This window comes from Gekko japonicus, unplaced genomic scaffold (assembly GCF_001447785.1).
Source record: "Gekko japonicus isolate JY-2015 unplaced genomic scaffold, Gekko_japonicus_V1.1 scaffold155, whole genome shotgun sequence".
Lineage (NCBI taxonomy): Eukaryota > Metazoa > Chordata > Lepidosauria > Squamata > Gekkonidae > Gekko > Gekko japonicus.
The window spans coordinates 491,548-507,546 of record NW_015167534.1 but is presented as its reverse complement, the minus strand read 5'-3'; the positions used below and the strand labels follow the sequence as shown (position 1 = coordinate 507,546).

The 15,999-nt window shown below is 42.3% G+C and overlaps 2 protein-coding genes across 2 annotated transcripts in view; both read right to left on the bottom strand.

Annotated features, from left to right (window-relative positions):
- XRN1 (5'-3' exoribonuclease 1) overlaps positions 1-4,450 on the bottom strand; it is a 52,143-nt gene extending 47,693 nt beyond the window's left edge. The window contains exon 1 of the mRNA XM_015413486.1: positions 4,307-4,450. Coding sequence (XP_015268972.1) covers positions 4,307-4,381 — 75 coding nt within the window. The 5' untranslated portion in view covers positions 4,382-4,450. The remainder of the gene's footprint in view (positions 1-4,306) is intronic.
- A 3,659-nt stretch (positions 4,451-8,109) lies between these two features.
- ATR (ATR serine/threonine kinase) overlaps positions 8,110-15,999 on the bottom strand; it is a 58,622-nt gene continuing 50,732 nt past the window's right edge. The window contains exons 43-47 of the mRNA XM_015413474.1: positions 13,103-13,259; positions 12,379-12,532; positions 11,762-11,913; positions 8,973-9,078; positions 8,110-8,321 (exon numbers count right to left, since the gene is read on the bottom strand). Of these exons, the coding sequence (XP_015268960.1) occupies positions 8,148-8,321; positions 8,973-9,078; positions 11,762-11,913; positions 12,379-12,532; positions 13,103-13,259 (743 nt within the window). The 3' untranslated portion in view covers positions 8,110-8,147. The remainder of the gene's footprint in view (positions 8,322-8,972; positions 9,079-11,761; positions 11,914-12,378; positions 12,533-13,102; positions 13,260-15,999) is intronic.

Below are 15,999 nucleotides of genomic sequence, written 5' to 3'. Positions count from 1 at the left end.
GGCAGTCATTGAAAGCCTCTCAGAGGTCCAGGGGAATCAACAGAATAGCAGCATTCACTTTAACTTATGGGTCCATTTGTAATATGATGGCATGGGTGGATTTCCCCCCCCCCCTAATTTTCATGTATACATATGATCAACATTTTCTGCTGTCATACATAACAAGCATGCCAACAATCACAGACTTAATGGCATCACTGGTATAATGACTGGCACCTGAACCCTCCTATAGATACTATCTGCCCCCTTATCTTTAATGTCTGCACTACCCAAAGCCTGCCCAAATAAGAAACTTTAAGTGTAAGTGATAATATAAAACACACCATACACAAAAAACCCTTTTATAATACAAATAAAATACAAAGCTTTCAAAAGTCCCATTGACATGGATCTCATGTCACCTAAAGTTACAGAGGATCAAGAAAAAGGAAATGTCCTTACAACATGTTCTACCCCAAGCTCCTGGCTTCCTTCTAGTGCATCCAGAAATACCATAACTAGACCTGTGTTGGGTACTGGAGGTAAAAAAAACACCCTAACCTCAGACATTTATTGGGATGGTTTGGATTAGATAAAGAATTCTGTTTTATGTTAGAATGGAAAGAGATTCTATAAATGTTTGACCGTTCCCAGTAGGATGCAACTTGGAGACCTTTCTACAACTGAAGATGACACACAGCATTCTGTTGTCTGAACTACAGAGCTTTGTCAGAGGGGAGATGGAAGTGGATGGCCTTGCCTTGCTGAAGCGGCATCAGGTTTCATACCCTATTGGTACGTTCCAATTCTATGGCTGTTGTTATTTACACCTTACCAGTTTGAGAAGTTTAACTAGTATCACAACTGATTGTGAAATGCAGTTATTACTGCCACCAATGCTATGTCAACAGCACTTACTTAGAACAGTGATACTCATACAGGGGCTCACAGAACACATGGGAGGACCACTTCCCAATGTGGCATCCACCCCCATGTTCCAAGGAAATGGACAAGGCCATTATCCAGTACAGCTTGAGATTGGCAGTGGTTCCCACCTTGAAACAGCTGCCAGTGGAGGAACTGAGGATAGGTAAGCTACAAGCCCCCCTGAGAGTCAGGCCTCATGCTGGGAATGGAAGTAAAGCTCCATCTTCTCCAACAGCCCACCACCCTTCATTGCAGCTTCCACACTCCCATCCCAGCATTAGGCAATTGTCAAGAATACAGCAAGCTGGCCACAATGTGCTTATTTTATCCCCCTTTTTCCTTAGCCCTCTTGCTGTCCTCCAAGAACCTGTGCAATCTCACTGTCACCTGAGCTACCGTGTCTCTTGCTGAGGGGAGACAAAAAAGGCAGAGAGGGAAATCCCTCCCATCAGTCTAGATACACAAGCATCCACCAGTGGTGAAGAGAGACAACTCCACATGCACACATCACAACTCTGGTGATTAAAAGTGTTATAATAATATATTTATTGTAAATAATTATATTATCATATATGTGAGTTTGGTGGGTCACGTGGCTCTTCTGATTGATGGTAAATGTGAATGTGGCTCTTTGTGAGCCACAGAAACGAGTACCACTAACTTAGAACATGTTTACCCTAATCTTAAAGAAATGCACAATGTCTTGCAATTAGTAATGCATCATAATGCAAATAGTGCATTTGTTCTACAAAATGATACTCTGAAACTATTAATACTGTTCTTTTGACACTCAGGTCTTCTCAGTACAGTTTGTTTTACTAAGTGCCCCCAGATACGAACGGAAGCCCTGAAAATGTTGTCTAAAGGTCTCATAAGCACCATGGAAAGCTTGGGTATTACTACTTGCTCCAGAAGGACATTTCCCCTCACAGTGCCCAATAACTTTCAGAATTGAATTCGAAGGAACTTATTTATGAGTATGTATGTTCAGGATTGTATTACACACAGTACTGGGTGTCACTATGGTTAAGTTCAGATGATACTTCAAGAATCAGAAACAAGATGTTGGTTCCCATGCTTCTGATAAATAGGACTTCCCTTTTAGTACCAAATTTTGGTTGTGACATTCAATTTAGCAAAGTCCATTTTGAACTTTCCTGCCTACCAAGTATCAGAAACAGACTTTAAACAATGGTGTCCTATTCTGGTTTGTAGCAAAAGCACTAACCATAGTCAACAGATTAAATAGCATCGTTAACTGTTGTCAAAAGTAAGAAAAGGAAACTGAAAGGGAAAACAGAAACAGAACACAGGAAGGAGTGTGCAAGCACACAGCTTGTTTCAAATCATCCAAGGAGAATAATCTGAATGAAGCCTCTCTCCCTCAGCCTAATATAACTCACATTGTTGGAAAGCTAAAATACTATACTTCCCCTCATCAGGATACAAATAATCTCACTGACCCCAATGCTCAACAAACAAATAAAACATTCGGATATTCAGTACCTCTCTAGACACTTTATAAAAAATTATTTCTTAGAAACTGAACACTTTTAGGGAACTGAAAGATAAAAGGGCAGAATAATGTTAAATACATTTCACTGTTGCAAACTTTGTACTTCTTTACTTGAATCAAAATGGTACAATACAGACAACAGAAACGAATGAAAAACAGGTTATGGAATGTTTCTAATGGAAACAAAACTGCAATTTAAATAAAAATATTGCAGTGCTGTGATCTAAAACGAAGCTGACAAGTGTTTTTCCCAGCTGTGTTATTTTAACCCAGTGTCGTAATTCAAAGCAAACCTCACACACACAAAAATCTAAATAGTGAACTACAGCTAGTCATACAGCCTAGCCCAATGCCTATCAACTCAGAAATAAATGGACATAACATTCCTGCCAATATACCGAATAGTAACTATCCAAATAAAGTGATTGTTTCGGGAATTGTGGGATTATGGAACTCATGACAATACTTTAAAAAGCAAAAGTGTCTAGTTTTTATATTGGCTTAAAGCAGCTATTATGAATGTGCTTTAATTGGTTACCCGAAGATAGCAAGCAGGCCACAGTAGCTGAGCAACTGAAGGCTTTTAGGTCAGGCACAGCAGCGTAACATAAAAGCCCTGTTCACACGTTACACTGAACACATGTACTTTTGTGAACGCATGTATAGCTTTTGGTAAGAAATAGCCAACCCACATTCACTTTACAAATGAAACCAGGCTCCAGCAAATGGATAAATGTGTTGTTTCATTCAGCTGAATGTGAGCATTACCCAGCACATGTATAAAGAAACAACAAGTGCACCCTGTAAATAGAGTCTATGTATGTTCACTGTAACTCATGAACAGGGCTACCATCTCTGGCAATTGAAAAGCAACATAAGATATATGTTCACTGTAACTCATGAACAAGGCTACCATCTCTGGCAATTGAAAAGCAATACTTGAACCATCAAACGAAGGAATTGGAACGTCTTTTCAATCTACTTCCTCCACCTTCCCCTCACCTACAAAACCTGGACCGCTTGTATAACTGGTGTGCTTGCAAGTTTAACAGAAAACACACGCAGATGTAAGACGAACGTATTTTATTAGATGAAATTCTGATGAAGAAAAAAATAGCCTTTATTCAGTTACAGGTGTGCTTGCAAGTTTACCAGAAAACACACGCAGATGTAAGACGAACGTATTTTATTAGATGAAATTCTGATGAAGAAAAAAATAGCCTTTATTCAGTTACAGGGGGGATCCTTGTTCCGTTAAAATAAAATAAACGCACGTTCTAGCCAGTTGCCGATATGAACATGTTTATTTATTTCTGTTAGCTTATAAGGCGCTTCGCGTATTAAAGTCAAACTGCAACGTTACTCGGAGTTCCCGGGTAACTTTCAACACTTCGTTGCCGGGATTTTAAAAGGAACGCACAGGAATGACGGTTGGAGAAGGAGGCATTGCTATTAAACTCTTTTCAGCTCAAAATTACCACCCCCACCCCCTTCTCGGCCAAGAGCTACGAGGGACCGGAACACGCTGCCCAGTCAAGGAGAGAAAAACGGACCGGAGTACTCCAGGGAACCTCCTCAGTTACCCAGAAATGCCAGCCTGAGAGTGTGTGTGTTCGCCGAAACTGGGTCAGTCTCAATGCACACACGGAACCGCTTGGTGCTGCATATGTAAAGCCGCTGCCCCAGCCTCAGGCACATCCAGGCAGGGTCTCTCCGGCCTGGCAAACAGACTGGGTCACTCGAGCAGCCACGGTCGGAGGCAGAAAATGCCGGGAACGATGCCCTCGTTGCCCAGTAAGGGAAGACACCACCACCCCCCTCCTCCTCCGTACACCACCCTCCGAAAGTGGGGAAGGGCAGAAGAATTCCCCAGCCACTCCTCACCTGATGCTCCTTCAGCACCTGACTGAGGCAGGGATACCGCTCCGAGATCCACCGGTAGAATTTGGGCACCCCCATGGTTGCCGCTGTCTGTTCCCCTCAGCAGCCCGCTCAAGCGCCAGCCGTGTCGGATCCAAAACAACCACCTCTTCTCATAACCAAAACACTTCCTTCCGGCGGGAACCCGAGACTGCCATAGAGTAGTCGCTCAGGCTCAGAGCGTCCGACGCTGCGTCAAACGCTCAGGCGGGCTGACTGGGGAACGCTTCCCCCTGCTGGAAGATTTGCGGGAGCGGCACGCTTTGTATCGCCACGCTTGCGCGGTGTTGGGGCGGTAGCGCTTTCTGCCCCCGGGCAGCTCTCCTTCCTGCAGCGCACTACAGGCAGTTCGCGGGGGCTACTCGGAACCCCCACAGGCACAGATTCCATGTTCTAACTCCAGCCTCTGAGGTGCTACTGGATTCAAATGTGATTCAAATCAAATGACACAACAAAACAAATCACTCGGGTTTGTTGATACCATTAATACAAAAATATTCTATTAGGTAAGAAACGGCAAAGGGAAAGGGACAAGATCACTAAAGAATAGATTTTACTTATGACTTTCACTGTGTAGATCGCGATAGGATATGGCTCAAAAACAAAACAAAAAAAGCAAGTAGAATCAGGTAGACTTGCCAGCCAAGGGACTAGGGATGCCAAAGTCCAGGAAACTGGGGAGGTGTGAAAAGTTATTTTGCTACAATAGACTAATATGGCAACCCTTCTAGAATTATGGTTAAGATCGCCACTTTTTCCTACTGCCACACAGGAATTGATGGTGCACCTCTGTCCAGGGAGGCGCTGAAATAAGTAAGGAAAGCTTCACCTGTTAAATTGTGACACACAACATTTTCAGCAAGAAAGTGACATATGCTCACAAATTACAATCGAGGGCAGATGGACAGTGGGGCGCTTCTAGGACGGGGCGGATTTCAGCAGATGCTGCTTTTGTCTCCTTTCCAGAATGAGCCACATCTTTCTTTTTCTCCACATTTACTGAAAGTATAACAGCTTTGTTGTCCTTTACCACTGAACATACAACTACCACCACACACCTTAAACCACTCAGGAAAAGGCTCATAATTTGGCAAGTGGGCACACCTGAATTTGTAATTTTATTTTTTAATCCCATCCTTCCTACAGAGAGCTCAGGGCAATATTCCTTTCTGCCAGCCTCTATTCATTTTACCTTCACAACAAATCCATGAGGTAGGCTGAGAGGTACTGACAAGCCCAAAGTCACCCAGGGAGCCATAAGGGGGAGCAGTCCCCCACACGCACATCACACTGCCAATTTGGCTTTCAATAGGGCCCAATATACATAATTCCCAAATAAACCACTGGTTTAACCTAGGGTACAGATACTTTCGTAGCACTACAGTCTAATCAAGAACAAAGATGTTCCCCTCAGATGAAGGGAATCGTTAGCAACATTGCTCCCAACATATACCTGACTAAGCAGGGCACACTTGCTGGGAAGTGGGAAACCCTTTTTAAATCAATAAATACTACTGATTTTACAAAAAGAACGACTGAAACAAAAATATCTAGCCTCAAACTGTTAAGTAGCTTGACAAATTTTTCTTCCCAGCTTTGTTAATCTGACCACAAGGAAAAGTGGTAAAAAAACTACAAGGCTGATCACCGTTTAGAAAGTCAATCTACAGACCAATAACTTGTTCAGAACTGGTTGTTTGTTTAGTAAACAAGAAAAAGTCACACTTCAGTAACTTTGGTCAATATTCAATAGGATAAACACAAAAGTTATTCAAATTAAGTGAATTTCTTCAAGAAATAAACAGTATCACCTAGGGTTGCCAACCTACAGGTGGAGCCTGGGGATCTCCCACTTTTACAACTGAACTTTAGCTGACAGAGATCAGCTCCCCTGGAGAAAATGGCTGCTTTGAAAGGTGGACTCGATGGCATTGTATCATGCTGAGGCCCCTCCCCAAACCCCGCCCTCTCCTGGATCCACCCCCAAAGTCTCCAGGTATTTTTTAACCCAGACCTGGCAACTCTAGTATCACCTAACCAAAGATCATTAATCCACATACTGTTTTACCCATCCTTCATTAACATACTGATTTCATAAGTAATTTACTTTCATTATTGCTTAATTTAGCCATTAGCATCTGAGAGTTACTTCACATTACTTTTTGTACTCAGATCCTATCTCAAAAGTTTAAATCACAGACTAATGTAGGAACTGAACATATGTATACATCTCAGCTTTTACTAACAACACAATCAGAATAGTGCTGAAAAAAACTGACAAAACCTGCCTTAAATATTATTGCCAGAGAAAAGCTGCTTTTTTAGACAGGACAGTAGATTTAAGATAAGCACCTTTGTTTGAATACAATCGCAGCTGTTTAACTTATTTACTTGGCAAGAAAGATACTGCCAGCAATCACACTGATGGTACTTTATATTCAACGAGTTTTACACGGGTTGAAATCCTATCCATACTTGAAGTTCCCACCGAAATAACTAGGACATACTTGTATTTTAAGTAGTACATTTATAGCATTTCTTTTTTGAAAAGGGAACATTAAATCAGTTTAAGTGAATGAGAGTTTAAGTATCCTTATGACAACTCATATCTATGTTTAATTTTACACTGAATGGATCCAGTATTGTACATGAAGCACTGGCAATGCAGCATCGCTTGTCAGTCATAGGAAGAGCCCGGGAGCTGGGATTGCCAACTTTTAAAGGCCCAGCTTATAAGAAACTTAATATACAGATATTAACAGGTGATGTTTGTGCCTTTGCCACAAAACACTTTACATACTGAGTTCTGCAACCAAGTCACTAGGTACAGAGTGTACATTGCCTATGAACCTACCTCATTAACAAAGCATGGGATACTAAAATTGTATGTATAGAAATGAACCAGGTTTTAGTATAGATTTAAACTATAATGAGCTCTTTTGTGGAAACCATAATTCAAACATCTCTGCTGTCATACGGGAGGAAGGTACCTGCTCAAGACTAGGCCTTCTGTGTAGCAATTCCACCTCCCCACTTTCCCTGATGCATGGCCTTTTGAGTTTTAGGCATCAGGCCAAAACTTTGTTTACTTGAAGATCTGGCTTTTGTAGGAGCATTTGTGTAAGGAGGCAGGGATTGTTTTTTGTGGGGTTTTTTTGGTGTATACTTTATAATTTATTGATTACATGCTTTTTGTTAAGCACAGATGTGATTCACTTTTTAAAAAAATGTTACTGTTTATTATGTGACTGTGTGGATTGTCTCTGCAAGCCACCTTATAGCTAAAATGCAGAATAGAAGTCTATTGAAATAAAAACATTCCTTGGGAGCTGGGGGATTTCCAGAAGCAATGTAGAGATGTCAACTGGGAACTGAGACAAAAAGAACACTGAGTGTTCTTTAAGAAGCTCTCTCCATTGTGCTCTGTGTTTGAAATAATTCTTAACTCTGCCTAACAGGTACATTAATAGAACTAAAATAATAATGCTACTCTCAGAAAGTTTGGCCTTGATAATTCCATATATAAAAATCTGAAACATCTTTTAGTAAACGCACTGTATTCAAGATTTTAAAATAATGACTCCAACTCTACAATAATTTTTACAAATGGCTTTTACATACATAAATATTACTTTCATTGTTTATATTACATACTTGTACTAAAGATACACAAACACTGAAACGTAAACAGAGCCTTGCAGTGGCAAAAATTTCCAAGGTAAAAACTACAGAAAATCCTCCAGTTTCTTTTTTTAAAAGCCCTTTTACAAAATTATTAACAGCATCATTTTCGAATGGCATCATTTTACATGTATGGAGCCCAGCCAAGATACATCTGGCACATCAAGTTTTCATCAGTAGCATCTTGAATGAGATGGTGAACATGCCCTTCAATCGATAAAGGCAGGCCTTTTACTCTATTCCTGTTTTTAATCACACCCTGCAGTCGTTGATCTATATCCAGGACATGGGTCTTAGCCTAAAAACGAAGCAAAACAATTGTCATATATTAGCAACTCGGATGATACAAGATGCTATTAATGCAGTAAAATTATATCCCTTCGTGACAGCACCTGCATTTCCCCTTCCACATAAGAGAAAGCAGGGTGCGGGGGGGGGGGGGGGGGGAACAGACACACATTACCAGTGTCTGGGAGTCCAGGGGAGCCTGGCCTGCATTGCAAGTGTGTTATCATGATATGGTTTCATTACATTATTTGAGAAATATACATTTATATTTCATAAACACACACAAGAATACTTTTCAAAACTCTTCTTCACTTTTTCAAGAGGCCAAATGACTTACTGTTTAATCTCCTGAGACAAGCAGGCATAAAATATGCCTCAGAAGGTTATAGTTTTCATTATAGTTATATTTCCAAAATATAGATATGACTATGCAATAAGAATCAAGTATATTTCAGGAAGCCTGAATGACAAAGGGCACATTATTAATATGATCTTCATATATGTGCACCTTAAAAGCAGTTCTTACATATTGTTCCCACAAACCTTTCCCACCTGCATACCACATTTGAAATTTCACTGCATAGAATTTAAAAATATTTTGGCAGATGATGTGAACTAACATTCAGGTCTGGTATTATGAGTTCTGTTTTTTACAACTGACCTTTTCATTGACAATTTCTCCAGTTTCATTCACTTGGGCTTTTGTATTGCCTTTCACTGGTTTACTCCATTCCACCAGAGGATCATGGAGAAAAGTCTTCAAGACACTGTATAAATACAAATAAAATAAATTGCTTGAGAAAATACCTTGAGTTGTAACTGTATACTGAAGAAACTCATAAATACGACTTGCTATGGTAACCACACAGTCCAGTTGATTACTATGTTCATCTTTGTAAATGCATGTATATTCACAGGTAAAGAAATTGGCTTGGATCTTAGCTACATTTTGTGCTGACAGAAGGGACTTCCACCAGTCATGGGCAGGGGGTGGTAGTGAGTGACCTCCAATTCTCCACTTCTATTGCAGACCCCACTTCATTCTCTATGTTATTCTTCAGGTCCACTAACAGAGCAGGATGAAGTGAGAAGCTGTGAAGTTCTCTTTTGCTAGTGAAGCTGTATTGCATAGTACAGGATCAAGGCCATTATATTTTTCACTAGATAAGGAACTTTCAGTGTTTTTAAAGAGTTTGCCTTGGATCCAGCAGAGGATTTACGCAGAGGTCCACTGTTTCCCAAGAGCAGCATTTGTGGGAAGCATTATGGGCTGCAGTGGGAGGGGAAGAAAGGAGACTATGTTCTGTAAATAGAAAATACTGATGGATTCAAGCCTATATATTGTACTGTTATATATTATGGGTTGGATCCCCTGCAAAATCTCTACTGACAGAAAGGATTTTTTTTTAAATTAATTTTTATTGTTGTTTTAAATACAGAGTATGTCCGCAAAATACACGTTACAAAGTACATATCAATGAACATAGCTGCTTACAGTTACAGGTGCTATAACGTTTCTCTTATTTGATTGCTAATACCGCTTGAAATGCCTGTTATTAAGAGTACGGGCGTGATCCCTCTAGTACATCCTGACCTATTATGAGTCTCACAAGTGTAGCCAATCATGATATGCAGTGTTGCTCAGGAGAATTCCTCCCTCTGACATGTATTGTAGTATCGGCGACCATGTTTTCACATATCTCGTGTGTGTGGTTGTGCCTCTTTGATGCTCTCTTTGTGTTAAATCTGCATTTTGGCCATAATGAACTGCTGCCAAAGCTTATCATGCCACCTTGTTATAGAGGGCGGGTTTGGTGATTTCCACCCTTCCGCTATCACCAATTTGGCGGTTGCCAGGAGCATTGAGATAATCTCCCTGGAGTTATCTGCCAGCGAACCGTCCCATTTGTGTAGGAGTAAAACTTCTGGCTTATATTCGATTTCTTGTGACGTTATCACTTTAATTTTGGCCGTTACCTCTTTCCAAAACGCGGTGATTTGTGGACACTTCCACCAGCAATGAAGGTACGTCCCTTCGTGTCCACACTTCTTCCAGCAGCTTGGGTCATTATTTGCATTCATTTTATGAAGTTGTTTTGGAGTTAGGTACCACCTAGATATCAATTTGAAGATTTGTAACCGTATATTATGTACCGGCGAATTATTTGCGGGGGAGGACCAAATACAGTCCCAATCCGAGTCTTGCCATTGTACGTTCAGCTCTTCAGCTTGTTATTTCTGAACCAACTGAAGTGTGAACTGACCTACATACAGCCACAGGCAGCACCTGTGGTCTTTGTTGCAATTTTTCAGCAATTGCAGCCATCTCTATTAGTATGAAAGAAATTATGTTTGGAGGTTTTTATGCTATGGCTGCTTTTTGGACTTTACACACACAGTGCCAGATACTGACTATGATACTCTGGTCATTAAAACCAGACTGACTTACTGTTCCCTTCAAAATCAAGATTTAAAAAACCTTTATTACATGGTTCTTCTCTCCCTGAAATTCTAAAGATGTACAATCTTTAGTATCCCCCAGCTTGTCAAATGTATGAAATCTTAACAGAATTCCAAATAAAACATTATGGGCTTAGCTGATGCTTGTTAGAGAAGGCTGTTTTCAAGTTACTTTCTGTTTTATAAGACTTAATGTTTCTTTTTCACTTATATGCTGCTTTTCATTTAGCAGTTTTCAAAGTGGGGCCGGTGTAATATGTTTTGGTTAATTCTAGATCTTTTCCCTTCCCAGAGGAATCTTACCAGCGTGTTCTGCCATGTCTGTAAATCTCTGTTCGTGATGTGGATTGGTAGAGTTCGAAAGAGGAACAAGAATTGTGGTAGAGCGAAGCTCTTTATAAGGTGTAGTCTATCCGCTAATGTAAGTTGCAGTGTGTTCCACTTGGCCATGTCTGTTTTTAATTTGTCATGTATTCTAGAATAGTTATATTTCAGGTGGTCTTTCCAGCTTAAGGGTATGTTCACCCCAAGATGTTGCCAACTGTCCTTAACCCATTTATATTTGAAGGAGCTTTTGATCTTAGCTTCTGATTCTTTCTTGAGTTTAATCGGGTATATTTCAGACTTAGATTGGTTTACCTGCAGACCTGAGACGTTTGCGAAGGAGGTCAATCCAATCCCCATTCTGGCCAAAATGCCCTCCCCTCCAAATGCTGCTCCTAGGGCACAGGGAACCCCCATGACAGCATGAGAGGACTCAGGGATCCGCCTTGTGGGGGTGGGTGGGTGAAAAATGCTTCCCCGTTCCATAGCAGAAATCCAATCCTATATGAATATCATCCCGTATAAGAAGAAGAAGAAGAGAAGAGATTGGATTTATACCCCGCCCTTCACTTGGAGTCTCAGAGCGGCTTACAAACTCCTTCCGCTCCTCACAACAGACACCCTGTGAGGTGGGTGGGGCTGTTACCATAAAGACTGTTACCATACCTCATGAGTGGTTCTCTCTGATCACGCATGAGTCTCATTGTAACTTCACAAGCCCTTCGGAAGAGGCCTTCTGTCCCCATCGGGCCCATCCCATTAACCATATTATGAGTAAGGCGAAATGGAACTACCTCTGGAACATCGAAAGTTTCGCCCTTCAAATAAGTGAAAAGAAGTTAATTTAATCATATAATTCTTCAAGTGGGCATTATCCACCACAGCGTAATTGCTATTCTAACAATGCTTATTCAGATGTAAATTCATATTGCATTAAAAACAAAACATTCTAAATAAAATGATTTCACTACAGTTTCTTATTCTTATGCAGAGTTACTCCAGTCTGGAGCAACACTGCACAGGACTCCACTGAAAATCAAGAATTTTTGGCTACAAACAGAATGGTGTGTTTTGCGAACCACAAAATAAATAGCCCTTTAAAAATTCTTCAAGCAGATCTTTTTTCAGTATCCTCATTACACAGTTTTAAACACCACTGCTTTGTTTACCAAGCACTCAACAGTATATGTGAAGCCTGCGCAAGTTTTTTAAGCAACTTAATTGACTAGGAACATGGTTTTTGTTTTAATGGGGAAAACAATAAGAGATATTTACTTGCTCACCTTATTGAACAAACAGTTGAAGTCCACATGCACACAATCACCTGTTAGGGAATCAAAAAGAATATTTTCTCCATGACGGTCCCCAAGGCCCAGTATGTACCCAACCATTGACATCACTGCAGTAGAACGACAATAAGCAGATCTGCTGCTGTACCTGAAAGAAGATAAAAAGAAACAGCCTGAGATTCTAGAATCACTTTGCCATTTCTGAAACAAATTCAGGTAGACTTTCTGCACACAGGGAAAAAAAGTAAAGGATAATTTATTATAAATAGTACACATTTTGGCTTCATAGCCTTTTCTGTATTAATTTATCACTTGCATGTATTTATTTAAAACATTTATTAGCCACCTTTCTATCTTATAGAAATTCAAAGGAGGAACAGTGTAAATAATTAAAACACACAATAAAATACATAGAACCCACTAGTTAAAATCAATAATTTAAAACTGCTAGTAGGAAAAACTAATTAAATGCTGTCTTCATCTGCTTTCTAAAGACAGAGAGTGATGGAGCCAGGCACACGTCCCTGGGGAGGTTGTTCCATAACCATAAGGCTGTCACTGAAAAGGCCCTCTCTTGTGTATCCATCAGATGAGCTTCTTTGGTTGGTGGGGTAGTCAGGAGGGCCTCTTCCTGTGATCTTAGTTCCCAGTTGAAGTTTCCTTTAAATCCACAGCATTACAACAGCACAATTGCAACGATACATGGTAAACAACTAACCAAGAAGTAGGATCAGGGAATGTTCTCAGAAACCATTCATGAAAAATTGGTGGGTGCCGGGGCAGTAGAGTTTCTTTGAAAACCTTCAGCTTTTCATGTAAAGGTGCAGTCTTTGGAATGATACACTGACGTAGCTCCTTTCCAGTCATATAGATACCTGTAAGAAGAAGAAGAGTAGGTTTTTATACCCCGCTTTTCTCTACCTTAAAGAATCTCAAAGCAGCTTACAATCACCTTTCCTTCCTCTCCCCGCAACAGGCACCTTGTGAGGTAGGTGGGGCAAAGATAGTTCTGAGAGAAAGACAGGTTGCTTACCTGTAACTGGTGATCTTCGAGTGGTCATCTGTGCATTCACACCCTTGGGATACTCTGCGCCTGCGCTGACCTTCTCGGTACCGATAGCTAGCAAAAGGGATTTTCGCGCCTCTCCCAGGTCACGCGCCGGCTCCACTGCGCATGACCAAGGAGGGGCACGCAGATCCCGCCAGTTCCTTCTGACCGCCGCCCAACAGCCTTCAAAGAAACAAGATGAAGGGCCGAGAGCAGAGGGGAAGGAGGGCGGGTGGTGTGAATGCACAGATGACCACTCGAAGATCACCAGTTACAGGTAAGCAACCTGTCTATCTTCTTCGTGGTCTCTGTGCATCACACCCTTGGGAGAATAGCAAGCAATAACTCTTACCTGGAGGAGGGGCCGAGGCCCTACACCTGCGCCGTCTGCAAAATAGACCGACCCAACGCCACACGACGAGTAGACCGGACATCAAGGGCATAATGCTTCACGAAGGTGAGCGGAGTAGCCCAAGTCGCAGCGTTGCAGATGTCCTCCAATGGCATCCCTCTCAGGAAAGCTGTGGAAGCCGCCACCGCCCTTGTAGAGTGGGCGCGAAGTTGACCTGGAAGAGGTCTCTTAGCCAAAGCGTAACATAACTTGATTACTTCCACAATCCACCTGGACAGCGTCTGGGAAGAGATCTTCTTCCCTAGGGAGGGCATACTGTGAGCAACAAACAAAGCTGGAGACTGGCGAAAAGACTTAGTTCTGCCCAAATAAAATAGCAACGCTCTCTTAACATCCAGAGAGTGCAATTTCCGTTCCTCTTCATTGGCAGGAGACGGGAAAAATGACGGCAAAACTATATCTGAACGTAGATGAAACTCCGAAACGACTTTCGGTAAGAAGGAGATGTCCAAAGACAACGACACCCCATGAGGGGAAAAAATCAAGTATGGTGGATCACACCTTAAAGCAGACAACTCACTGACTCGACGAGCAGAAGTAATGGCCACCAGAAACGCAGTCTTGAGCGATAACAACTTTAGAGAGCAAGTGGCCAGTGGTTCGAAGGGTTTTCCCATCAAAAACCGCAAAACTAAAGCCAAATCCCAGGCCGGAGTCGGAGAACGACGGGGAGGGTACAGGCGAATAAGACCTTTACAAAACTGTTTCGTCTGAGGATGCGAGAAAACTGAAAACCCATCAATAGATGGATGAAAAGCTGACACCGCAGCTAAATACACCTTAACTGAAGAAAAACTGAGTCCCAAGTCCATTCTGGACAAAATAAACGCAAAAATAGACCTCAAATCCACTGGCGGAGGAGGTAAATTGGAAGAACTCAAGTACTGTAGGAATAAATCCCACTTCTTTGCGTAAGACGTCCTAGTAGACAGTTTACGACAATTCAACAGGACCTCATTGATACGGTCATCCATCACTGAAAGCGTATTTCCCATAGAGTCAACTTGAGACTCAGAGGATCGTAGTGAAGGACCTGGCCTTCCTGAGCTTGGAGGAGATCCAACTCCTGCGGGAAGTGTACGAAGGATCCCTTGGCTAACCGCAGCAGTGTCGGAAACCACACCTGCCGAGGCCACCAGGGGGCTACCAGGAGACAATGGGGCTTGTCCTGTTGTATTTTCACAAGCACCCTGTGGAGCAGCGGAATCGGAGGAAATAGGTATAGAAAGTCGTGAGCCCACGACATCAACAGACCGTCCCCCATTGACAGAGGGTCCAACCCCGCTCTGGAGCAAAACCTGGGACACTTCTTGTTCAATCGAGTTGCAAAAACATCGATGTGGGGATGTCCCAGATGTTGAAAAAGAGGAAGGAGATACTTTGAGTTCAACTCCCATTCGTGGTCCGATGCTCCCCCTCTGCTCAGGAAATCCGCTTGTTGGTTCAAAGTTCCTGGCAGATGGGCAGCTTGGAGAGTGATGTTCCAATGAAGGCACTCTTCCCATATGTCCATAGCTAGCCTGCAAAGGGACCTGGACACGGTCCCGCCCTGGCGATTGATATAAGCCATCGCAGTTGTGTTGTCCGTAAAAATCAACACAGCTTTTCCTACAACCTGTCTGAGTAAGGATCTGAGGGCAAATTTTACGGCCAGCAGTTCCAGATAGTTGATATGATGACTCTTCCAAAGGGGTTGCCATGGAGCACCCACACAAGTGTCGTCTGTATGAGCACCCCAACCCCACAGGGAGGCATCTGTGGTGATGGACATTACGGGAACGATCGGTTGGAACGGTGCACCCGCCAACAGATTGGTGTCCACGAGCCACCACTGCAGGGAGACGAGGACCTGCGGAGGCACTACCAGTTGAAGGCTCGGAGGATGGATGGAAGGGCGAAATTTCTTTAGAAACCACAGCTGCAACGGGCGCATGCGAAGGCGTGCATATTCGATCACGGAAGTGGTGGCTGCCATGAGACCCAAGATCCGCTGAATGTGGACCGCTGATGTCACGTTGGACTGGAACAAACGTTGAATTTCCAGACGAATGGTATCTGCCCGTTGGCGAGGAAGGTACGCCCGAGTGGCTAGGGAGTCTATGACAGCTCCTATGAACTGCACGCGAGTTGCAGGTTGCAGCATGGATTTCTGTAA